At 46.3% G+C, this 25,701-nt stretch overlaps 2 protein-coding genes across 2 annotated transcripts in view; both read left to right on the top strand.

The window, feature by feature from the left end:
• The window catches only part of LOC8060013 (parkeol synthase), a 30,417-nt gene extending 29,412 nt beyond the window's left edge, over positions 1–1,005 (top strand). Inside the window, exon 18 of the mRNA XM_021461003.1 lies at positions 714–1,005. Within this exon, the coding sequence (XP_021316678.1) occupies positions 714–839 (126 nt within the window). The 3' untranslated portion in view covers positions 840–1,005. The remainder of the gene's footprint in view (positions 1–713) is intronic.
• On the top strand, positions 3,840–5,030 carry LOC8060012. The gene is made up of 2 exons (XM_002450552.2): positions 3,840–3,887; positions 4,301–5,030. Exon 2 carries the CDS (start codon positions 4,301–4,303, stop codon positions 4,943–4,945), a length of 645 nt encoding a protein of 214 aa, XP_002450597.1. The 5' UTR covers positions 3,840–3,887; the 3' UTR covers positions 4,946–5,030.

Below are 25,701 nucleotides of genomic sequence, written 5' to 3'. Positions count from 1 at the left end.
GGTGAAATACACTTAATGTTATGGAAAACAAGAAGCCAACTTTTTAAGGATCATTTTAACGAAGTCGACGATTAGAGTCCTATAATTGCGAAACACGTTGTTTGGAGTCCTATAATTGCAATTTTCTCTGGCAAGTAAGCACATTAGTAGGTTATGTACACTCACTACTGTAGAAAGAATAACCGTGGTGGGCGTTTTTCCTTTTCCGCAGCTGGCAAACGCGTCCGCCACGGTCATAAGGCCACGGTAAATCGTGGCCACTACCGTGCCAGGCGCCCGTGCCCGCTGTGGTTAATCTATTAACCGTAGCGGTCAAAAACTGTGCCCGCCACGGAGGTGAAAATGGGCTCGTTGCGGTAGTTCAATCTTGTAGTAGTGACTCTTTTAGGTGTCATGTGCATTATGGAATATATGGTAAGCACAAAAAAAACTCTTTTATATATGCTATAGGATACATTATGGAATACACATTTGAAATCAACAATAATTAATCTATGGTATCTAAGCTTTTGTATAGATAACTTGTACATATGCTGCATTATCCATTTAAAAACCCTTATGTTTATAGTATAGTTTCAAGACTTTTGTCACCTCGATGTAATAAACTTGAAAACTAATAAAATATTTTTTTTATGAAAATTTAGTTTATGGAAGGGATCAAAATTTGATTTATTATATTTACAATATTATGCTAATAAAAATGTATATGACAGGAGATCATTGGAGTTTTCATGCAAACTGCCATGGCTAGCTACTCCCAATACAGGAATATCTTCCCTATATGGGCTCTCACAGAGTACCGCCGTCGGGTGTTGCTTGCGGGCAAGAAATCGGAATGAGTTAAAGCGCTTGGCGTTTGTTCTACTTGCAAAAAGATACATAACTCCTTAAACTTGTTTTCACAGAAAAATCACGAGGATCTCTATGTGCATAGAAATAATATATGCGTGGACGTGCAAGTGTACTAAAATACACAAAATCAATAAAGAAGGTAACACAAGTTTAAGAATTACAAATATGGGGTTCCCTTGTACAATAATTTGCTCCATATAGCCTGTGGGCCGCAATCTGACTACGACAATATGGTCTTTATGGTTCCTAGGGCCTCGAAATTAAAGCTCTCAGATAATTATTCCTACGAGTCAAGCTTACAGAGCACCTCCGATTAAGTTATGTTGGTCGTTGTCTTCAATCTTCACTTCATGTGTCCATGCATGGTGTTGATATAGATGTGGATGGCGTTGACATAAGGGCCCTCGTCGGTCCATAAGCTGGTAAAACATGGCTACAATATCAGCCATTCTTGCCTTATTGATCACGTGGTGTCATCGTAGTCGCACTTATACCATTCGTGTAGCTTGAATCACATCAGACTTCTTTAACAGCATCGTCATGGTGCATTATCACTAGTACATTGGCACACTATATAGGCGGTTGGTAACATATTTCTACATGCGTTTTTCGGATCCGCCTGCGCTGGAGGTCAGTAGAAATCATTCATTTCCACAGGCGGTCGCTTGAGAGCCGCCAGTAGAAATCTTTTACACAGGCGGCTCTCTTAGGGAACCGCCTATGTAAACCTATTAAAATATGTATTATTTATTTATTTTTTAATTTATCTATTTATTTATTTATTATTTTATTGTTATTATTTAAATATATTGATATTGGTTGGTCTTCTAACATAGCAACATGTAATTTAAATACTTCATCTCATACATACATTTGTATACATCAAAGTTTGGTGCTCAAAGACATAAAGTTAATTACAAGAGTATATCCATCATCACACATCATATATATACATACATCAAAGTTTGTTTCTGTCCTCTAATAACCCTCTTTAGTAAGTTTGAGCTTACTAATCTCTGTTAGCACTCGGAACTGTGGCCTGGATAATTGGCTTTCATCATCATGATATTTGCCTTCACGTGGAATGACATGCTTCATGATGAACGAGCAGATGTCCTCAACTATGTTGTCTAAAGCACGTTCGTCCATACGCTCCGCCGTCCCTTGCTTATATACCTGCAAAGAAAGTTTATAAACATTATATATTTTATGACTTCCAACTTTAATATACTATTACTTATATTACCTTGTTAGGGTTCCTTGCATATCGTCCGTTTTCTCTCATGTTCTCGCACACGTAGTAGCCAACAGAGGACAGATAACGGTGGTTGCTTCATGCACTGTATAATGGGAGAGTGGTTATTTAATTATAGTTGCAACTGTGGTCGTATGTGTATGATTTGTATATATAAAATTTGATCACGTGGTTGCATCCCGCGTGGTAGATGCATGCCATCCCGGTCAGCGCGGTAGACGCGCGTCCGATCCTGGTAGCTTGCTCTTGATCCTCCTTGCATGGATATGTAGCGGCCCTGCATATGATTAGATAAAAAATAATATAGGAGGAAGATTATTATTATTTAAATATTTTGTGCCACCGTTTATCAATCATGGCCAGCACTACGTGAATAGTGATCTGTAAGTGTTAGGGATCTGGGACACAGTAGGGGCGGTTGGTGATTGAGCCACCCCTACTCTGGGTTTCCCGGGTCCCAGCAGTTCAACCGTCTCTACAAATAATAGTTGTATAAGTAGCAGCCACCACCTTCTTCTCCTCAGGTCATCCACTTCAACCAGAGAAAAAAAGGTTGGGAGGCCTTGGGCTCCTCTCAAAAATTGCTCAAGCAAAGAGGGGGAGGTTTTGGTCTCAAATACTTTGGTGGAAAGCTTATAGAAGGTAAGAAAATGCTATTTCAAGTCTTTAATTGAAGTTTTAATGGTTGGTTAGTGTGTAATTTGAGTTTTGCTTTAATCTCTCTTCCATGGTGCTTGAGCTTTGTACAGAGCAAATTAGACCCTAGTTTTGAAGCTATTATTGTAAATTAGTTAGAGAAATGAGCTTGCACCAATTATTAGTTGTTGTCGGGTACCATATATAACCCAGGGTACCCAAAGCAGAAAGCTCAAAACCCCATTTCCCTTTTTAAACAAAATAAAAAAAGTTAGAAAGACCAAAATTGTCTCGCCTGAGACCTAACCAGGCCTCAGACGAGACCAGGACAGTTTCGTCTCGCCCAAGACCCAACTAGGCCTCGGGCGAGATCGGATAATCTCCGCCTCGCCCGAGCCCCGGGCTCGAGCGCTTTGCTTCCAATGAAATGCTCTAGGCTTCTCCACTACACCAGGGTGGTGGTACGGTAGATGGGACACAAATCACATCTGCATGCCCATGCCCACACCATGCAGAGTAGAGCATGTCAGACATTATGTTATCTGCCCCCATTGTTGTAGCCATCATTGTGCGTACGATCACGCCCAGAGATGATGGACAACGTCGATTCCAGCTCCTAAAGCCACGAACCCATCAGAATCCCAAGGTACGGACCACGGGGAAGAGACCTCGAAAGTCAACTTGGGATGAGGAACAAGGGTCGGCATGGCTGATTCAGGTATAAACATCTTGTCCACAGTGTCGGTATGGCTTGGCATGAACACTACAGGAGCAAGAGCGCCCATACGATGGCCATGACCGGCTACAGCACAAGGAATGGAGAGCCTCACCTTCGCTATACAACGCCATACTTCACCCCACGCCTAGTACCAAGACCGTAATACCATGACACATACACATGTATTGCATGTCTCCCCTTGAAATTATAAAAGGGAAGCAGGGTCTCATTCGGGACGGAGACACACGAATACGGGCTAAGGCACATACACTAAGGCATCATGACTCAGTCCACCACACACACAACTCACTCAGAGTCGAGACCTGGGATCCTTTTCCTCTCTTACTGCTTGTAACCTCTACTACGAGCACTTCGGGTGCAGGATAATATAAATCTCCCCCTCACACTAGACGTTGGGCATTCTCGGTCTGAACCAGTATAAACCCCTTGTGTTCTTCCTGCATCACCATCCAAATTAAGGGCACGCAGATACAAATTAACTTGTTAGTGTTTGGACCGCGAGTCTAGACACTGACAGTTGTTCTTGCTTGATTTTAGTGGAGATTACACCCTAGTTTCATGCATGTTTCATCTAGTTCTAGATCTAGGGTTTGTTTTTTATTTTCTAATTTATGTTTCATGAAATTGCAATGGGGTTTGGCATGAAAGGTGGTGGGTAAAATAATAATGTTGCTAATTTGTGTCCATGAAATTTTATATTTTAACCATTTAATATATAATTTTGAATATTTGTATGCATTAATAGGAACTTAATTAATTAATTAATTATTAATTTGATTCATTTCATGTATTTTATTTTGTTGTTTTGTTTTAAAAAGATGGAGTACAACAACTCATGGATGTATGGTTGGTCAAGGATTGATGAAGGTTTCCGTGAAGAGGTGGTCAAATTTATTGAAGCCACAGAGAAGCATGCATCAACGTTGACATATAATAGGAATACAATTATTTGTCCCTGCAAATATTGCAAGAACTGTATGGCATTTGCAAATGTGGATACCATCGAATCACACCTGGTTATGCGAGGATTTATTCGGGACTACACAGTGTGGATTCATCATGGTGAGACAATGGTTGTTGATGACGACAATATTGATCAAGAACTTGACGTCGAAACCTCGAAGTATCTACCCCAATACGACAACAATGAAGACATGGGCTATGACTTTAGCAATGAACAAGGTGGTGACTTTGGCAATAAAGAAGGTGCTGATGATGTTGATGGTGCCGACACAAATGGTGGAGCACGTGAGGGGGATGAAGATGACGGTGACAATTTAGAGGACATGCTTTGGGCCATTGGACCAGTAATATTACTACAAAAGAAAGGTCTAGAAAATCTAGAGAGGGTGAAAACAACGTCGAAGGAGAATGTGTACGATGTTGAGAAGGGTTGTCCGACACACTGGACACTGCTCCATTTTGTGCTAGAGCTACTCATCCTAAAGGCTAAGTACGGCTAGTCAGACTGCAGTTTTGATGATCCATAGCCAAACTTAGTTCTCGCCAACACACACCATGCGAAGAAAGTTATAAGTCCACTGACAATGGGTGTTGAAAAATTCATGCATGGCCTAACCTGTTGCCTACACCGTCGCCACACTGGACATGCCTACACCATCGTCTTGCCCAAGTTGCAACTCATCTCAACTCAGTTGACATGTCACCCTCGGATTTAGCAGACACATCGTCAATATTTTGATCATAACTTCTTCATACGGTATCGAAACGGGTAGATCTTGGACTCATTGGAAAGGGGATGACGATGCCATCACTTTGGATCTGGTCCCAGCTCTAGATGGCCCGTGGATTAATCTGTGTGACCACAGCAAGGTGCTACGTCACCTATTTTGTCCTAACTTGACCATGTATTGAGTCGGGCCTTAAGCCCAAGTTGTGGGCACCTTTCCTGGATGCTTTTCAACCCTAGGATGCCTCTCTTTTATATTCTATGCTGCCGCCGCTATTGAGACTTGGGTTTTGTTTAGAGTTTAGTTTTTCATCGAGAAACTGAATCGTTCATTGTAACTATGATGACAAATCCTTTTACAGTGATCCAAGGCCCCATTCTTGATCTCCTCCACTGTATCAATTAGTCCTTTGGAACTGAGTTCTTGAACCCTCTATTGATATCCGTGTCATTCATATTTGCAATTTCAGATTGCGTGTTTAAACCTTCTTGCTTGTGTTCTTTGATTCGCTTGCAGGAAAAGCCTTCTTGGCAAGGTCAATCAAGTTGTGCTTGGTTGATAACCAATAGAGCAGTGGTGTAACGGTTGCAGGGTTCGAATCGTGTTTGATTTGAAGCGAGATCGCCAACGTCGAGATCTGCACAAATTAAACTTATCAGTTACCTCTCGGAAGGTCGGGCCTGTACTCATCAATTGGTATCAGATCTTTTAGGTTTACCGTGAGGTATAATATTGTTTGCCTTAGATTCATATTTGTTCATTACCTAGATTCCACAAAAAGCCCAGAAATATTTCAATTTCTGTTATCCTATCACCCATTGTGTCTTGCAATTTTATTTATAGATTTGCTTCGATGAGTTTGTGTCCATGGTTGAGTCTAGTTGATGGATTTGAATGTGTTCGTCATTGTAGTTCAACTGCACTATTGTTGTTCTTTGTTTCCGTCGCCATCTCATCCACTGTTTCTCAAACAACAAGTCGAAGCCACCATATATTACTCGACTTGCCCCGCTGGCCACCTTGTGTGATGTCTCGCCGCCGCGCTAACCCTAGATAGGTTGCCAGCCGCTGTTATTTCTCCTGCATCGCAACCCTCCTTACATCATCAGGCGAATACCTACTGCTGTTAGTCACAAGGATGATTGATCCTAGGATCGATGTTGGAGTTTAGGAATGCTTTGCCCTAACTGCCGCCGCCATGTTGTGCCTTCCGGATAACATAACTTGAGATACCTTCAGTAAAACAGACATAATTTTTCACTCGTTTATCCAAAAAATCTGAAATTTTTACAGCAGCTTCTTGACACCATTTGGAGCCGACACAAACTTGGCTTCACCCTATTTGGTCTCATCAAATTGCCAAAAAATGGAAAAATAAAGAAAAAAATTTGTCAAAGTTTTTGCAATTTTAGAGAACATGCTTAATTTATGTAGACGACGTCCCACCTCTATTTTAAGTACCAATTTTTGTGGTTGCATATTTTGTGATCCTTGTTTAGAGAAAAATATAAAAAAATAGTGAATTTTTTTTATTCCTACTAGTGCCTTTTGAAAAATCTGGGGTATATTCAGGAAAAGGAAAAATCTGGCCTATTTGCTTGTTCTGTGAGTTCTTTCCATCATTCTTTGTCACCTTGTTGCACTACGTCTAGACACATCTTAGTCAACAATTGTGATTTGTCCTTTGGATACTTATTGAACTTAGCTAAATTTGCATTTGTTAATTGCTAATCCTTGCTACTCATAGTGTGTCTTTACAAAGCTCCACATTTACTTCTATCAGCACACGTTCATCTTGCTACTGTACTCACATTCAACAACAGATTGTTTTGCCAATTTAGTTTTGCTTCTGTTTGGCTTTGGTAAGAACACTTGTAAGACATTGGTAAGCCATTCGTGATTTTGTATTCCACTTTCACCACCACTCTCACTTGGTTCCTTTTAGTTGATAGGGATAATATTTGGTGTTGTCTTTTCCTATTTTCTAACCATGCATGGCAGGATCTCCGACAGATTTCAATGATTGCGTGTCCAAGGGCAAGCTTACAACATTCATCACTGAACAACGCGATCTTATGAATAAGCTGACGTGCAATGTGAACAATCTGGTCATCCGTATTGAATAGATTCAACAACGCCCTCAATCGGATCATGTTGATGATGATAATGCGGATTCTTTTGATGATGAAGATGCGAATGCTGACGGTGATGCACACAACCGTCACCGCTACAACTTTAATCATTGTGGTATGTGAGGTAATGATCATGGTAATAATGATCCTTTTGCTAAAATTAAATTTAGCCACTGTCGACGAAAGCTAGTCGGCAGTCTACCTTAGGGTATACCCACGATAGTAGTTTATCGGTAGACGGTGCGCAAGCTACGAACTCGATGGTGACGCAAGACACAGACAAGTTTTTATCCAGGTTCGGCCGCCGTGTGGGCGTAATACCTACATCCTGCGTCTGATTGTATTGATTTGTGTTGAGAGAATAATGTGTCCTAGGGGGGTCCCTTGCTCCTCCTTATATAGTCCAGAGGGTAGAGTTACAGATCTGGAAACTAATCCTAGTCGGTTACAATTGTCATAGATAGTTTGATATCAATTCCTGTTCTAACCGACTAGAATCCTGCTTGATCTCCACGTCTTGTTTCCTTGTGCGAAACTCCGAGCGGTCGGATCAAGCCTCAAACTTGTCTCGTAATGGGCCAAGCCTCCTGGCCCAAGTCTAGCCGTAAGGGTATAAGAGTTTATACCCCCACAGCTAGTCCCTGAGCACCATGTATTGTGAAGTAACACGCCGTCTTGAGCTTCTTCGACCAGTAAAACTTGACGTCTTCAATAGGCAGGAAAGTCGCCTAAACAATTGCAACAGTTTTTTGACCAACTCAAAAGATAGTTGACCAACATTGGCGTCGGAAAAGCTGGTTGTTCGAAGAATGCAAGGTGCTTTTAAGAAAAAATATTTCTTTTCTCGATGAAGTGTGCCCACTTTACTTTTGCAATAGTATGCTCGAGCAAAAAAGCAAGCAAGTTCACCGCACGGTGAAGTGTGCCCACTTAGTCCCCGAGCCTGGTAGTAGGTGACGTAGGCACCTGGTGCTAGGGTCAGGAGAAAAGTTCTCAAAGAAATTCTGAAGCTAAGATGCATCGCCAGATGCATCGTACCGATGTAGTCCCCGAGCTTGCTGTAAGGTGAAGTATGAGCCTTGTAGCAAGGTCTAAAAAATTAAAAATATCCAGTCCCCGGGCATCTCATGCTCGTTTGCCATCGTATTGACTTATCAACTAGTCCCCGAGCAGATAACGCTTTGGTGGTTGGTAGAGTCCCTAGTTCTTCCAAACTAGCAGACTGGTCGACCAGTCCCTGAGTGTATAGTGCTCGGTGGTTAGTGTAGTACCTAGATCTCCAAACTGGCAGACTGGATGACCAGTCCCCGAGCATACCATGCTCGGTGGTCGGTGCAGTCCCCAGATCTCCAAACTAGTAGGCTGGACGACCAATCCCCGAGCATACCATGCTCGGTGGTCGGTGCAGTCCCCAGATCTCCAAACTGGCAGGCTGGACGACCAGTCCTCGAGCATACCGTGCTCGGTGGTCGGTGCAGTCCCTAGGAACGTTGATCTTCCACCAATTTTTGTCTCTTATTTTGAAAAAAAGCATCTTGTCACATAAATTAGTGATGTGACGAGACCTCCTGACGCATTGTCAGATGGTTGCGTGAAAAGTTGCGCCTGGTAACTATGCAGCCGCTCTTTGCGCGGTTCAAGAAAAGGAAACCATCAATTATACAAAAAGGTTGCCGTATTAACTGCCGGTAATTGTTGAAAAACCGAAACGCCGCGTCCGCCGTTGGGCCTGACCACTTCCCAAGAATGCGGGAAGTGGGAGGGGTGGAGTTGTGGCTTATAAAAGCTTGACAGTGCCCCCGTATTGCTTACCCTGCCATTGCCTTCAAGCTTTCCATTCTTGCCTTCTACAATCACCATCAGTCCTCCAAACTCGCAGTCATTCCCGCAGCGTCAATGGCGAAGAGCGACTCCAAGAAGAGGGCCGAGCTGATGGCTAAGGAGTGGAAGAAGTCCCGTAGCAGGGTGAGGTCCCTCAACGACCTCGTCGGCATGGGGCTACTGCACAGCCAAGAGCTCGGCGGCTGGAGGGCGCCGGAGGGGCAGAGCTACCCCAACCCTCGTGCCGGTGCGATCGTGGTTTTCGAAGATTTTTTCAAGAGGGGTTTTGGGGTTCCTGTCCATCCTTTTCTCCAGGGGCTTCTTCTTTATTATGAGATTGGGATATGCAATCTGCACCCGAACTCGATTCTTCTTATTTCCACTTTCATCCATCTGTGCGAGGCCTATGTTGGGATACAGCCGCACTTCGATCTTTTCTGCTACCTTTTCTGTTTGAGGAAGAAGGGAGCGGTTGGAGGCTCCAAGATTGCAGGTGGAGTATACCTCAATCTTCGTGACGGGATGAAGAACCGGTATCTCAACTGCCCGTGGAATACTTCTCTCACCGAATGGTACAAGAAGTGGTTCTACGTCAGGGAAGAGCCGGGCAGTTCCACGTTCTGCGACGTGGGCTACATTCCCGAGAAGAGGGTCAGTTGGACAGACCGCCCGCAGTTCGCGGGTCAGGTAGAAGACCTGATGAAGCTGATCGACTGGTCCCGTTTAGACGGGCTAGGAGTGGTCGGCAACTTCATTTGTCATCGGGTGATGCCCTGCCAGAAGAGGGTACATTCGGCGTATGAATACGCTGGGAGCCAGGACCCGACCAGGATGAGTCCTGAAGTTTTGGAGAAGGCGGAAGTGCAACAACTGTTGAACGAGCTGTTCAACTTTGCGGACGGTAGCTTCGTCCGTAGTGGTGATCGGGTGCAGGCCTTCAAGTTGGGACGACCAGCTCCCAAGGTAATGTAGCAAACTGATTTTGCTTTCTGAGTACGTGTTCTCCTAGTTGTTGATTTGTCTTTTATTTTTGCTGCAGATTGGAGACGTTGACCGGTGCGCAGTGTACGTATCACTGGCACCTGGCATGGAGAACCCCGCGGGGGTAGACCCGCCAGAAGACGACGCTGCTCGGTGTGCTCGATACACTAGCAGTGAGGAGGAGCAGAACCATCCCGCCCCGACCACCAAAGACAGAGTGGCGTGGAAAAGGCCACTGGCAGCGGACCCCTCCCCTGCGGAAGCGCTGCCGACGAAGAGCAGTCAGGCGCCAAAGCGCCGTCGGCTCGTCCGGATCACCAACGACGACGACGAGGAGGAGGAGGCCGCGCTTTCTCTGGTCCGGAGGCCGCGTAGCCGACCGGACGTTGCGCCGGCCACCACTGGTCGGGTGACCAACGACCCTCCTGCACCGCACGTCGAGCCGACGCGCGTCGTAGAGACGGGGGCGCAGACACCGACCGGTAGGACTAGGAGGAGGTTCACCGCAACACATAGGCGCTCTGACCTATAAGTTTTCAATCTTACTTTCGTGCTGCGATAGTCTGCGTTTTGTTTCTGTTTCTAACATTGTTTAAATGTCGTCTTGTTGTTTAGCGCGGCATCGGACGTCGACCCTGACCACGTTGCTGTCCAGAGGGTGGCCGAGCCTGTAGCTGCCGTTGGGGACGCCGCGCCGCAGACCACGGAGCAGCCTGCGGCGACAACCGCTGCTACGAGCGCCGAGGAGCATCCGGCCCTGGCGAGTGCCACGGCGAGCACCCCGACGAGGAACGAGGAGGCTGCAAGGACGCCTCCCCCGAGTAACGTTGTGGAGGAGGAGAGCAGAGCCCCGACTCCTCCAGCCGAAGAGAGGGGAGTCCCAACGTCGCCCCGAGCAGGGGCCTCGCCGCCCGCAGGCTCCCCTGGCCTGGACCAGGGGCCAGTGATGCCTGCGACCGCAGCCGGTGGCAGTGCGGCGAACGAGGAGACCCGGACGGCCTCTGACGATGACGTGGAGGAGATCCAAGGTCGTCCCCGTGATGGTCGCCAGCACGTCTACGTGTGGCGCCAACGCGGGGACCACTTCATCGGACATGAGGAGCTCGCGGAGACGGAGGAGGCCGCAAGGGTGGAGCGCGCGGCAAAACGTCTCGTGGACGAGGTTAAGGTAAGTGGTCCTTTGTGCTGCTCGATGCTTATGCGCTATGTTCGTGGGTTCGATATGTGTTCTTTTTGCAGGGCGCGATGAAAACGGCGAAGTACCGAAAGAGGTGCTTCGACCAAATTGAGGGCATTGTGGCCGAGAACAAGGCCCTGTCCGCGGATGTGGATCGGCTTCGGTCGGAAGCTGGGGAGAGGGTGGCCGAGATGGGTGCTCAGGAAGAGCGCCTTGTCGACCTCAATCGGCGGTTAGCCGACCTGGATCGGCAAAGGAGAGGTCAGTCGCGTACTCCGAGCAGCTGTATGTAGCCGCGTGGTTAGTTTTGTTGACCAGGGGATTGTTCCTGCAGACTTGGAGGAGGAGGTTGCACGCCTACGGCAGGAGAACGAGCAGCTCGGCCGAGAGCTTGCCGGGGCGATGGAGTCCGGGCGCCGAGCCGGCGAGGAGCTAAGCAACAGGACTCGGGAGTTGTCTGGTAATAACCGTGCCACCCATTTTTTACTTGGTCGCTCAACGTTCCTTTCCTTATTTGTGAACTGACCTCCTGCTTGATTTGTAGTGCTCAAGGTGAATACCAAGAAGCATTTAGACGAGTTGATCAAGGACCGGGACTCCTAGAAGACCAACTGTATCAAGCTTTGGAAAGGAGTGGCCCCGGTTCTTGACTTGATCAGCCCCGAGCTCCCTGAAGACCAGCCTCGCGCGCCGAGACTGACGCCAGTCGAGAAGGTGCAACGGGTGTGGGACTGGCTTTAGCAGTTCGTCAAGAACGCCGGGGAATTCGCCGGCGCGCACGTCCTCAGCATGGTGCGCGCCCAATATCCCCTGGTCGACTTGTCCAGGCTGGAGAGGGGGTGCCCCAAGGAGGTTGGTCCATAGGAAGCAGACAACCTTCGAGTGGGCCTACATGACTTGTCGTCGACGGTGATCGGCGACATCAACCTATGTGGGACGGCCACTCCCCCCGACCAGCTGGGGTCAGACAGATCGGCCAGGGAGTTGTCGGGAGTGTCCATTGCCGGAGATGGGCGGTCGACGCCTGCGGTCTCGACCAGCCAGGCGCCGGTGGCCCCGACCCCTTCGTCCGAGCAGCAAGGCCGAGCGGGTGATCAGCCCGAGCAGTAGGCCTGTAGTATAGTCTGTAGAAGTAGACTAGGAACCGCCCGGCGGGGTGTTTATTGTAAACTAACCGCCCGGCGGGGTGTTTATTGTAAACTCTATATGTAAAGTTTGTAATAAAGTTTGATTTTGTCATGACCATGATTTTGAGTGCTGCAATGTTATCTGAGTGATGTATCACTGTGTTTGATTAATAATCGTTAAGAATCTTCACCGCAGAGGAGGATTGTTGTGCTCGTCGAAAGCTCTGCGTGTAAACAATATATAGCGAAAAAGGAAAACTTTTATTATTACTAATTATAAGAAACTTACAAGCAAAAGGTACTGGAACTTATGGATAGAAACGGCGTAGTTTGTCTATGTGCCAAGAATTAGGCACGCGTGTTCCGTCTGGATACGCCAGTCTGTAGGATGTAGGGCGTGTGACTTCGGTGACCACAAAGGGACCTTCCCAAGGTGTGGATAACTTGTGCGTTCCTTCCTGGCTTGTTTTCCACCTGAGTACCAGATCACAGACCACGAAGGAACGGTCTTTGACGTTCCTGTTGTGATATCGCCTGATGGCTTCGAGATACTTTGCTGTTTGAAGACAGAAATTAGACGTTTTTCCTCCATGCAGTTGATTTCGAGCTCCCTTGTGCCGTCAACCGTTGACTGGTCGAAGTTTTCAACTCTTGGAGATCCGAAGGTTACATCAGATGGGAGCACTGCCTCGGAGCCATAAATCATGAAGTAGTGTGACACGCCTGTATTGCGACTAGCCTGTGTTCAGAGACCTCAGACCACGGCCGGTAACTCTTTCATCCATCGACCAGGTGCTCTGTCGTTCTCGGTGTACAAACTTTTCTTTAGGGCATCAATAATCATCCCGTTCGCGCGCTCTACTTGACCGTTTGCCCGTGGGTGAGCTACTGACACGTACTTTATGACTATGCCCCTATCATCGCAGAAGTCCCAGAACGTAGTGCCAGTGAACTGAGTGCCCAGGTCGGTTATTATACTATTTGGGATCCCGAATCTGTGTATGATTTGATCAAGGAACTCCACAGCTTTCTCGGAGGTTGCTTTGACCACTGGCATGTATTCGATCCACTTCGAGAATTTGTCTATTAACACGAAGACGAACTTGAAGTTGCCGGGAGCCGGTTTAAATGGACCGATCATGTCGAGGCCCCAGCAGACGAAAGGCCAGGACGACGGAATAGTTTGAATCTCGTGGGTAGGTTCGTGGGTCCTCTTAGCGAAGAACTGGCAACCTTCACAATGTCGACTAGTTTCTCAGCGTCGGCGACCGCGGTTGGCCAGTAGAAACCTGCTCGGAAGGCCTTCCCGACCAATGCTCTGGAGGTCGCGTGATTGCCGCAGGATCCGGCGTGTATGTCATTTAAGATCTTGATTCCATCATCTTGGGATATGCATTTGAGCAGCACTTTGGAACTTGCGTTCTTTCGCATAAGTTTGCCATCCACCAGTACGTAATTCTTGGATCGTCGAATGAGGCGCTCGTTCTCCGTTTTGTCCTAAAAGCTCAATCCGTCCGATATATACCTGATGAAAGGAGTGCGCCAGTCGCGACTTGTGGTTGTCGGAGTAGCGTCATCTATGAGCATTGCTTCATTAGGTTGGTTTTCGACCAGGTCTGTGCCCACACTCGGCGCGTGGATGTCCTGAACGAAAACGCCGTGCGGGATCTGGGCCCGAGACGACCCTAACTTTGACAGCGCATCCGCTGCCTGGTTCTTATCCCGGACCATGTGGATGTACTCTATGCCGTAGAAGTTGGATTCCCATTTGCGGATTTCTTTGCAGTAGAGGTCCATCTTCTCGTGGGTTGTGTCCCATTCCTTGTTGAGCTGGTTGATGACTAAGGCAGAATCGCCGTGGACGTAGAGGCGTTTGACTCCCAGTTCGACAGCTAGCCGTATGCTGTGTAGGCATGCTTCGTACTCAGCGACGTTGTTTGATGCTGGAAAGAGGATCCTAAGGACGTAGCGTAGTTTGTCCTTGTTAGGCGACACGAAAAGTATCCCAGCGCCGGCGCCGTTGATGTTCAAGGACCCGTCGAAGAACATTGACCAGTGGTCGGAGATGTCGGAAACGGAAGGCTCATTGAGGTCCGTCCACTCTGCGATGAAATCGACCAGGGCCTAAGACTTGACGGTGGTGCGGCTCTGGAAATCCAGGGAGAATGGGCATAATTCCATTGCCCATTTTACGATTCTGCCATAGCATCTTTGTTGCGCAGAATGTCCACCAGAGGGAAACTGGTGGTTACCAAGACCCGATGGCCGTCGAAGTAGTGCTTTATGAGGATGGCGTATATGAGCTTCTGTATCTGTGGGTATCTGGCCTTGGACTCGTTTAAGACTTCGCTTATGAAATAAACAGGTCTCTGGACTTTGTAGACATGGCCTGGCTCGTCTTGCTCGACCACTACTGCCGTGGAGACAACCCTGTCGGTTGCTGCAATGTAAAGGAGTAGGTCTTCATTGGGCTAAGGTGCTGTGAGAACAGGCGGTGAGGTGAGAAAAGTCTTGAGCTGGGTGAACGCAGCATCAGCTTCCTCTGTCTAGGAGAATTGTTCCGACGCCTTCAAGAGTTTGAAGAAAGGGAGGCCTTTTTCTCCTAGTCTTGAGATGAAGCGGCTGAGAGCGGCCATACATCCAGTGAGCTTCTGAATATCCTTGACATTCTTAGGCGGTCGCATGTCGAGCACTGCTTTTACTTTTGAAGGATTCGGTCGTATGCCGTCACGGCTGACGACATTGCCGAGTAGTAGACCAGAGGGACCCCAAAGATGCACTTTTTGGGGTTAAGCTTCCACTTGTATTTGTTTAGTGCCTTAAAGGTTCGCTCTAAGTTGTCGATTAGAGTGCTTGCATCCCTTGTTTTGACGACGACGTCGTCTACATAAGCCTCGACGAGGTCATCACGGATCTCGTCGTGGAGGCATTGCTGGATGGCTCTTTGATAGGTGGCTCCAGCGTTTTTGAGTCCAAAGGACATGGTCATGTAGCAATATGCGCCGAAAGGAGTGATGAAAGACGTTTTGATCTGATCCTCTTCCTTTAGCGAGATCTGGTGATAACCAGAGTAGCCGTCGAGAAAAGAGAGGAGTTCACATCCGGCCGTTGAGTCGACCACCTCGTCGATGCGAGGGAGACCGAAAGGATCTTTAGGACAGTGTTTATTGAGATCAGTGTAGTCAACGCACATTCTCCATTCATTATTCTTTTTGCGTATAAGAATCAGATTAGTGAGCCAATCGGGATGATACACTTCTTTTATAAATCCAGCTGCTAGAAGCCGTGTTATTTCTGTCCTAATAGCCTCCTTTTTGTCACGAGCAAACCGTCGCAGCTTTTGCTTGATGGGTGTTGCGGTCTTCGAGACGTTTAAGGAGTGCTCGATCAGGTTTCGTGGGACGCCGGGCATGTCTGTGGGTTTCCATGCGAAAACGCTCACGTTGTCCCTTAGAAACCTGACGAGCGCGTCTTCCTATTTAGGGTCCAGATTAGCCCCGATGAGGGCCGTCTTCTCGGGGCTGCCGTCGACCAGCTGTACTTCCTTATATTCCTTGGACTTTGAATTCTTCCTAGCAGTCTCTTGCTTGGGTAGTCGGAGCTAGTCGGGAGGGAGCTGTGCAGCTTGGGCTGTTGTTTCTGCCATGCGGATTGATAAGGTCAATTGCTTCGGTGATCTTGAAGCTTTCCTCCTCGCAAGTGTATGCGGTGTAGACATTGCCTCGAACAGTTAGGACGCCCTTTTCTGTGGGCATTTTGAGGACCAGGTATGAGTAATGTGGAACTGCCATGAACTTTGTCAGCGATGGTCGGCCCAGTATTGCGTGGTAAGTTCCATCGAAGTCGGCGACCACAAAGTTGACGAACTCTGTTCGAAAGTGGTCGGATGTTCCGAACTGGACAGGCAGCGTTATCTGTCCGAGGGGTACTGAACTTTGACCCGGCAGGACTCCCCAGAATTGAGCGTCGTAGGGCTTTAGCTGTGCCGAGGTTATATTGAGAGCAGGCAAGCTATTGCGAAAGAGGATGTCAATGGAGCTTCCCCCGTCGATGAGCACGCGCTCGAATCTGATGACGTTGATGCAAGGATCCAGTATTAGAGGGAAACGTCCTGGCTCCGGGATGGCGTCCCATTGATCCTTCCTGCTGAAGGAGATCTCCCTATGCGACCAGGGAGGGAATTTCGGATCGGCGATCAGGCCGTCCGTGCTGTCTATGTTGAGGCAGGCTCTCTTTAAGAGTTTTCTTTCTCGCTTAGACTCGATGGAGACCTTGCCCCCGAAGATAGAGTGGACCACGTCGGTGCGACTGACATACTGGTGTCGTGGGTCCCTATCCTGGTCCTCGTCCTCATCTTCGTTATCGCGCCTGTCCTGTTTCCTGTTTTTCTTGGCGGGGTCTTCTTGAGCAGCCCACCGCGTATAGATGCTTTTGAGGACGCGACATTCCTCCATCGTGTGGTTGGAATTTGGATGTAGTTGGCATGGTCCCTTCAATGTCTTGTTGTAGTCATCCTGGTAGTCTCGCCGCCCGTTGGGACGCTTGACCGTATTCACCTCGTGGTCGTGGTCACGAGGGTGCTTGCCTCTGAAGTCATCACGATTGTCACGCCGTTTATCCCAACCTTCTCTGTGGTCGCGTTTGTCAGGGTGACGATGGTTCCTGTTGTCGAAACAGCCACGACTGTCGTCTCGTCGAGGGAGCTGGTCGGGACCTCTTGCATCGTCCTGGATGAGCTTTTCTGCATCGTCAGCGTCGGCATAATTTTTGGCCGTGGCAAGGAGTTCGGCCATCATCGTTGGCCTTTTGCACAGTAGCTTGTTCCTCAGTGCTTTGTGGAAGCGTAGCCCTTTAATGAAAGCAGATATGGCCTCGTCGTGGGAAATTTTCGGGATTTTGAGGCGCATATCCGAGAATCGTCGGATGTAGTCGCGCAGAGGCTCGTTTTTCCTATCCCTTATCCTCTCGAGGTCGTACTTGTTCCCGGGCTGCTCGCAGGTAGCGATGAAGTTGTCGATGAACGCTTGGCGGAGTTCTTCCCAAGAGTCGAAAGAGTCCTCGGGCAGGCCTAGGAGCCATTGATGACCGGCCTGGTCGAGAACGACCGGGAAGTAGTTGGCCATGACGTGCTCATCTCCTGCTGCTGAACGAACTGTGATCTCATAGAGAGTGATCCAGTTTTCTGGGTTCTCCTTGCCGTCATATTTCTTGAGCTCCTCGAGCTTGAAGTTTCGGGGCCACACGACCTGGCGGAGGTGTGAGGAAAATTGTCTCAGGCCGGGAGGACCGTGCGTGGCGTCGTACTCAATGCGACGCAGGTTTTCATGCACTGCTCTTTCCGTGGCGCGCCTGTTGATGCAGTTCTGGGCGTCCTTGGGAGGGATGTTATGTCGTAAATCCCTGTCCTGGTTCACTTCCTGGCCGCGGCCACGATTCTGCTCGCGGTAGCCGCCGTCGTCCCGACCACCGTTATCACGTCGCGAACCCCTCCGACGATTATTGGGGGAGCGGCTATGGTGGTGCTCGCTGGGTTGTGGTGAGGTCTGGCTGCGATGAGTGTGGTTGGAGGAGACATCCACGTAGGAGATAGCTTGGACTCTTTTGAGCAGGGTGGTTGTCTGTCCCATTGCGGCGATCAGATGCGCGCGTACGCTGGATCGGACACCCTAGCACTCGGGAGTGTCAGGGAGTCGGTCTAAGTTTGCTATAGCAACGGCCACGTTAGCGCTTGGCGTTTTGTAGACTTGTTGATCCCCGACCATGTCAAAAGCGTCGCTGAGGTTGTGCGGTGGGAGTTGTCTTTCCTCGTCTGCGCGTCGCCGGGCGCGGTCGGCATTGCGCTGCTCGCGGAGCTGCCTCTGCTCGTCCGTCTCTCCGTCGACGACCGGTTCATCACCGCTGACATTGAAGACGAGGTCTCATCGCCGGGGTGGAAAGACCGGGAAGCGAGAGAAACCAGGAGGATACGGTGGTAAATCCAGGTCGTAGTCTTCGTCCTCAGAGTTTATAACTTCGGTGGGAACAGATCCAGTGCTGGAGTTCGTGGTGGAGGCCTGGCCGTCCCGTAGTTCTCGGATAGTCACCATGTTGACGTAGTGACGAGCTGGTCGATCGCTCCGTCTTGGGAACCAACCTGCCCTGTTGAAAAGGGATTGGACGTGCCACGAATAGTGAACGGCTGAGTTGTTTAGCCCGTAAGGGGAACCTTGATCTGGATCAGCCTTGAGTCCGACGGAGCATCCTGAGGGGGTGGAAGTTATCGTCAGAGACGTACCCAGCCATTCATGTGTGATGACACGAGTTGGCCGACAGGAGTTGAAGAAATCCGTTGGCGCGGCTTGATCAGACTGGCGCGAGATCCCATCTACTAGTCGGGAAGCTTCGAGAAGCTTGAGATCGGCACGATCAAGGGCCTGGAAGAGGTCCGAGCCATCGACCTTCTTTCCCCTGTAGCGAGGAAGCGGTGGTCGAGTGCTCGGTGTCAGTGTGGTCGGAGCTGATGCCGCCGTCGTCCTAGATCGGATCTAGGTTCCTTCCGACACTGTGGTCGTGAGACCGCCGCTGCGAGTCGTCCACGTAATCTGGCCGACGGTGAACGTGAGGCCTTCAGGCACGGCCGTGGAAGCTGGAACGATGACCATCTTGTTCGCCAGAAAAGCTGTACGCACACCCCCTACCTGGCGCGCCACTGTCGACGAAAGCTAGTCGGCAGTCTACCTTGGGGTATACCCACGGTAGTAGTTTATCGGTAGACGGTGCGCAATCTACGAACTCGATGGTGACGCAAGACACAGACAAGCTTTTTAATCAGGTTCGGCCGCCGTGTGGGCGTAATACCTACGTCCTGCGTCTGATTGTATTGATTTGTGTTGAGAGAATAATGTGTCCTAGGGGGGTCCCTTGCCCCTCCTTATATAGTCCGGAGGGCAGGGTTACAGATCTGGAAACTAATCCTAGTCTGTTACAATTGCCATAGATAGTTCGATATCAATTCCTGTTCTAACCGACTAGAATCCTGCTTGATCTCCACGTCTTGTTTCCTTGCGCGAAACTCCGAGCGGTCGGATCAAGCCTCGAACTTGTCTCGTAATGGGCCAAGCCTCCTGGCCCAAGTCTAGCCATAAGGGTATAGGGGTTTATACCCCATACTGATCAACAAAAATTTGATTCTCATAATATTCCTACTAAGCATAGAGTTAGACTTGATACTATTGAGTTTACTAATTTTGCTTTGTTTTGGTGGAGTGATCTTTGCAATGCTAATAATGCTGCTGATGTGCCTCAAACTTAGAATGCTTTAAAGAAACATATAAAATCTTGTTTTGTGCCTCCTTATTACCAACATGATTTACGTCTGAAACTATAAAGTTTAAAACAAGAAGATAAAGGAGTAGAGGCATATTATCAAGAATTGCTTATTGTTTTAGCACGTTGTGGTGTGCATGAAGATGATGTTGATACTAGTGCTAGATTCTTTGGTGGTTTAAATCATGATATATAGAACATTCTTGATTATAAAGAATGGCGCAATTTTTCCCAATTGTATCATCTTGCTATTATGGCAGAACGAGAAGTATAGGGATGCAAACAACACCAGCCTTTCAGGTCTAACACTGGGAGGAATTTTCAGCAGCATTCTGAGGTGGAGATGCCCAAGATTTCTATTGCACCATAGTCATCTACACATCCATTTTCTTCCAAGGTAAGTAAATTGTCTAATGTGCAGTCACCACAGTTGAAGAAAGGTGTCACTCCGGGTGCTTCTACTAGCTCCTCCTCGCCCAGCTCTAAAATCATTTGCCACCGATGCAAAGACATGGGACATGTCATGGAGTGCCCCAGTTGTCGCGCTTTCACTGCTACCGAGGATGGATATGTAAGTGCTAGTGATGTTGAAGATGATTTAGCCCTTGCTGCTAACATTGCAGTAGATTCCACCAAGAGCGATCAAGACAAGGAGGCCATCGCCATTAACTCCATAGCTACCTCCGCGGGCTACCCTAGCCTTCTTGTGCAGCATGTGTTGAGTTCACGTGTGAGACATGAAGAAGAGATGTAGATCCAGCGCCACATTTGTTCCACATGTATATCATTGCGTAGGGTTGTCATGTCCTCACTATCATTGATAGAGGGAGTTGCAACAACTTGGTGAGTTCAGATTTGGTTGAGAAGCTTGGCTTAACCATACGACAATATTCATATCCATATAAACTTCAATGGTTCAATAATAGTGGTAAGACTAAGGTAACTAAATCAGCCTGCATTAGCTTCTTAACAAGCTTTTATCATGATACTGCTGATTTTGATGTTGTACCTATGCAAGCTTGTTTAGTTTTGTTAGGATGTCCTTGGGAATTTGATACTGATGCTTTACACCATGGTAGAACTAATACATACACTTTCATGCATAAGGATAAGAAAATTACTTTGCTGCCTTTGTCGCCTATGGATATTGTTAAACATGCTCAAGAGATTAACAATAAACCTCCGATAGACATTGTTGAAAATAATGGGATTAAGTTACAAGGATTTGCTTTTCTTGCTACAACTTTTGCTACTCCTGAGTTATGTGATAATCTAGATGCACCATGTTATACTATATTTTGTCAACCTATTATGTCTTGTACATTGCCTGCTGTCACTAACCTTTCGCAAGAGTTCGTTGATGGGATGGAGTCGAGGACAACTCTAACTGCAGAATAAGGGGATGATGAGGACATCGTCAAGATGGAGTCGAGGATGACTCCAATTCAAGAAGGGGTGGATGATGAGGACATCACCACACTGGAAACACTTACACCATCATCTTGTCCAAGTTGCCACTCATCTCTAGCTCAGCTGCCACGTCACCCTCGGATTCAGCACACACATCATCAATGTTTCGATCATAACTTCCTCATACGACACCAAAATAGGGAGATCTTGGACTCGTTAGAAAGGGGATGATGACGCCATCATTTTAGATTTGGTCCTAGCTCAAGATGGGGCATGGATTAATTTGTGTGACCACAACAAGGTGTTGCGTCACCTATTTTGGGCCAACTTGGCCATGTATCGAGTTAGGCCTTAAGCCCAAGTTGTGGGTGCCTTCCCTAGTGTAATACCCGATTTTAAGGACAAAATCAGATATGCACCATATATGAGTCTTAGAAGCCAAATCTCACATATAGCTACAAATAAGGGGCAATATCCAAAGACAATGCATAAATATATAACATACTTAGTATAAAAGAGATAACCTTTGATAGCAACAGCGGATAAACATTTCCAAACTTCGGGTATTAACTTCTCTCTACAGGATCCAACTGACTTGTTGATCACAAGCCTAAACTTCTCCTGAGGTTTGGGGGAAATAGCAAGAGTGAGTCCATGTCGAACTCCACAAGTATAGCAACTAGATTGTATAGATCCCACAATCTTATGATCAATGTGATGTAAATAATGTAAAGCATTAAACAATAAACAATAAGCGTATTTAACATACAAGATTCATCACCCTTAATGTAGATGTCCCCAAGGCCGCTCCTGACCATGAGCTCGGCTAGTATACTAGTTTTAACACTCTGCAGAGGTTGTACATCTTTACCCATGAGTCATGATTTACCCTTTCGCCCGAGGTGATCAGCCTCTTAACCCACTTCCAAGGAAGGTCGGCAAGGATCACTATGAAGCCTTTCAAAAGTTCGTCTAACATGTTAGGGCCGCAAGGTTTTCTTTGCGAGCAGATATAGATACCCCCTTCCGAATGGCACAATGACGCGCAACCTATACACATAGGGACAGGGGCTCGCACTATATACGTGTCGGTTCAGCCCCTCTAGCGCCCTTTCGGGTAACCGCTAACAAGCTAGAAAAGGTCTTCATACTGAGCTAAAGCCAGAGCCATTATAGCCCTCACGGTTGCACTGTTGTCCCGGGTGATCACGTACAGATAAATCATCAAGTTGCTAAAAAGTCATTTTTATCGTTTGTTGCGTAAACATTAATTAAGTCACAAGATCATGGTCACAGAAATAGAATCTAAATGCTATACTTGCCTTAAATTCGCTTCAATCCAATGTAACTCCTTTAGAGAATCTTCAGTTATCTTTTGGTCATCCCTCGTAATCTTCAACGCCGATAAATGGTTCTCGTCTACTCGTAGCAAGCACCGCACATAGACAAACATACAAGCAACAAATAAAAACAACTAAGAACAATACACCATACAAGAGAAAAAGAGCATACTAAAAGAGAATTAGTGCTAGAAGATCGCAAGAAGCACCAGAACCGAGCCTATCGTTAAAAGAAATGATTAACAGTAGTTTTTTATTATAAAAGAGAAGCTCACATATTTGATCTATTTAAGTAAACAAAATACTGACTAACATTAACATATTTATTTTCAAAAGTGAAGTTAAAACTAATCATATTTTATTTATAAATATTTAATTAGATATCATTTATGCTAATTCAACACTAACTTGTAATTACAAATTGACATACGAGAGCATTTAATGGAGTTTAACATGCGTATTTAGACTAGACAAATTATAGCTTAGGTACATGATTATGTTAGTAATTAATCATGTTAACATTTATATATAATATACATAAGCATAAAATCTATATTGATTTTAATTATAAACTAGATGCAAGTATATTAATCAATTTAGTATTTAACTATACGTAGAAAACCATGTCACAACTAAATTAAAGCACCTTGTGTTTTAAGGTTGAACTAAGCATTTTATAATTTAAAAGACATCAGGGTTAATATTAGTTAAATTAACATTAATTTATAAAGGACCGAAATATAAACCTATTAAGCTTTTAATTAGAAATAAAATTGCGTAAGCATAAACTTATAAAATTCAATGATGTGAGACATGTTAAACATCGCCGCTAACACGTAGTTTCGAGAACCAATTTATAACCCTAGGTTAATTTTTAATTAGAAAGCTATTTAATAAGTAATAAACAAATTGTATTCAAATAAATAAATTCAAAAGGAAGTTATGTAATAAATATTTATTCAACTGTGTAGAGCGCGATGACACGAATCTAACATAATTTGAACAAATCAAATCCGAGTTAGATGAGTAAACTGTAGAAATTACGAACGAGTGGCAATTCTGTAAATACCTCGTCTTCGTCTTTTGGTCACGTTCGTGAACGCATGGCCGGCTGATGCTGCGTCTAAACAGGGGCTCGTGCGAGGGGGGGTGCAGGGCCTCTGCTGGCCGTCTGGTGGTGCTGGAAACACCGCGGGTGGCACGAGGCCTGCAAAGTCAGGAGTAGATCAGCTGGGCACCCGAGCAGGGGCCGAGCAGCCATCGGCGGCGGCGCTGTTCCATCAGCACGAAGGGGCAGGGGCTCCGAGGCGGCCGCGGGGTTAAGCGCGTGGTGCAGCAAAGCCACAGGGGTGCGTTGTCTCGACCGTGGCTGCTGTAGAAGGCCAGCAGCAGCACCAAAGCATGGCGGTCACGCTCAGATCGATCGTCCGGCGGCGGCAGCCAGACGGAGCTAGGGCAGGGTTTTGCGAAACGGAAACGTCGGGTCCTCGATTTATATAGGTACGGCGGAGATATGCCGTATCCCATGAGAATTAGGAGGCCACGATTTCAACAAGTGGAGACCTGGTTCTTCACGATGCAGGAGAAAAGAAAAAAAACTTGGGGCCAAATAAACAAAGAGAGAGAGTGCCGAGACTTTTTTTTTTCTATTCTTTTGTTTCAAAGCTTATTTCAAAACCAATTTGAATTATCATAATTTTGGTCAAAACCACACAATACAATAAAGCATATGCACCTTCATGAATGCACAATCATGTTGCTAAATCCTATAATGAACTTTAGTTTAGCAAAAAAAATATTTATTTTTCTATATTTTTATGAGCACAAAAATACATAATTAAATCAAATTCTTCTATTTTGAAAACTTGTAAAATTTAGGGTGTTACAAATCTACCCCCTTAAAATGAATCTCGTCCTCGAGATTCGGAAGAGGTACAGATTCCAAAAGAGAAACAGGAAAAAGATCTTGATAACTATTTCAACTTCACACTTGTATTCCAAAAGCAAACACTCATGTCTCGGGATCACAACTTATGAACAAAACTTCCATAAAATGTCTATTTTTTCGTAATTGTTCAAGGTCCATCTTGACTACCAACCTTTTGTCTTATACAACTCAAGAACATGATTACTTAGCATGGATATGCCTACTCGGGTAGGAGTAGAGCACCTTGATACTCAATTCTTTTTTTTTCTGATGGTGCAGTTAAGAAAATTTTTCCACTGAGTAGCATAGATCACTCCTTTGGGTGCACATAACCATCCATTGCCAATAACCAAAGGAATGTCGAGTGACTCTAGCACAATGAGGTTTACAGTGAAGTTCTCCTTGCTTATGACAAGATTGATATTTGAGCAACCCTGATCTGCATGTATCTCTCCCCTTGGGGTTCGAACTAACGAAGGCTTCCTCGTTGGACACTTCACTCACTGTCATCAAGTGACCAATGTTAGTAACTCAGCAAGGATAGTTGATCATAACCATAGGATATCTCAGAAGACAATTATCACTTCAAGATAGTTTTAAAATGCAACATCCCGTGATATCAAGGTACTACCCCCTTAAGATGAGGTTGATTGGGGGACACTAGGGACTAGTTCTCCTATCCTTTTGTATGCTACACATCATAGTCTTTTACGTACGTTGTACCGAGTCTCTTGATCCAAGGTTAGTTTCATCACTGAGTTCCAATTATCAATACCTTTATCACAGTTAAGTTGCTTCACTCTCACTTTGTACATATAGGTTTGTAGACTTTGGTGTCATCTGATCCTCATAAACAACTCGTAGTCAATGAGTTTCAGTAATGACATAAATCTCCAATGATATTCTCCAAGTGGGTTGATACCTTGAAACAAAACCAAATTCACCAAACATTAACCAATCATTTTCCTTGTAACTTCTTTAACTAGGCTACCCCCTTATGAAAAGTCAACTAGGGGACACAAGAAAGATAGCTTGCACTTTTTCCAGACAAGTTGACTAGCACTGAGACCTTTTGACATCCCAAAGAACTTATGTGCAAGAGAACAAACAGGTATCCTGAAATTTTCCTCGTGGTATGAAAACACCGACGTAGTAAAACAGGTATAACTCTTATTCTGTTAATCCAATAGAGTTGTAGCTTATACCGTTAGAAAACTTATGAAATTCCCTACAAATTTCATATAGAAGCCCACCTTGGGTTCTGTTTTTAAGCTTAGGTACAATAGCCAAACATAATGTCCATACTGA

Source organism: Sorghum bicolor, chromosome 5, assembly GCF_000003195.3.
Source record: "Sorghum bicolor cultivar BTx623 chromosome 5, Sorghum_bicolor_NCBIv3, whole genome shotgun sequence".
NCBI lineage: Eukaryota > Viridiplantae > Streptophyta > Magnoliopsida > Poales > Poaceae > Sorghum > Sorghum bicolor.
This window is presented reverse-complemented; position numbering and strand designations above follow the sequence as displayed.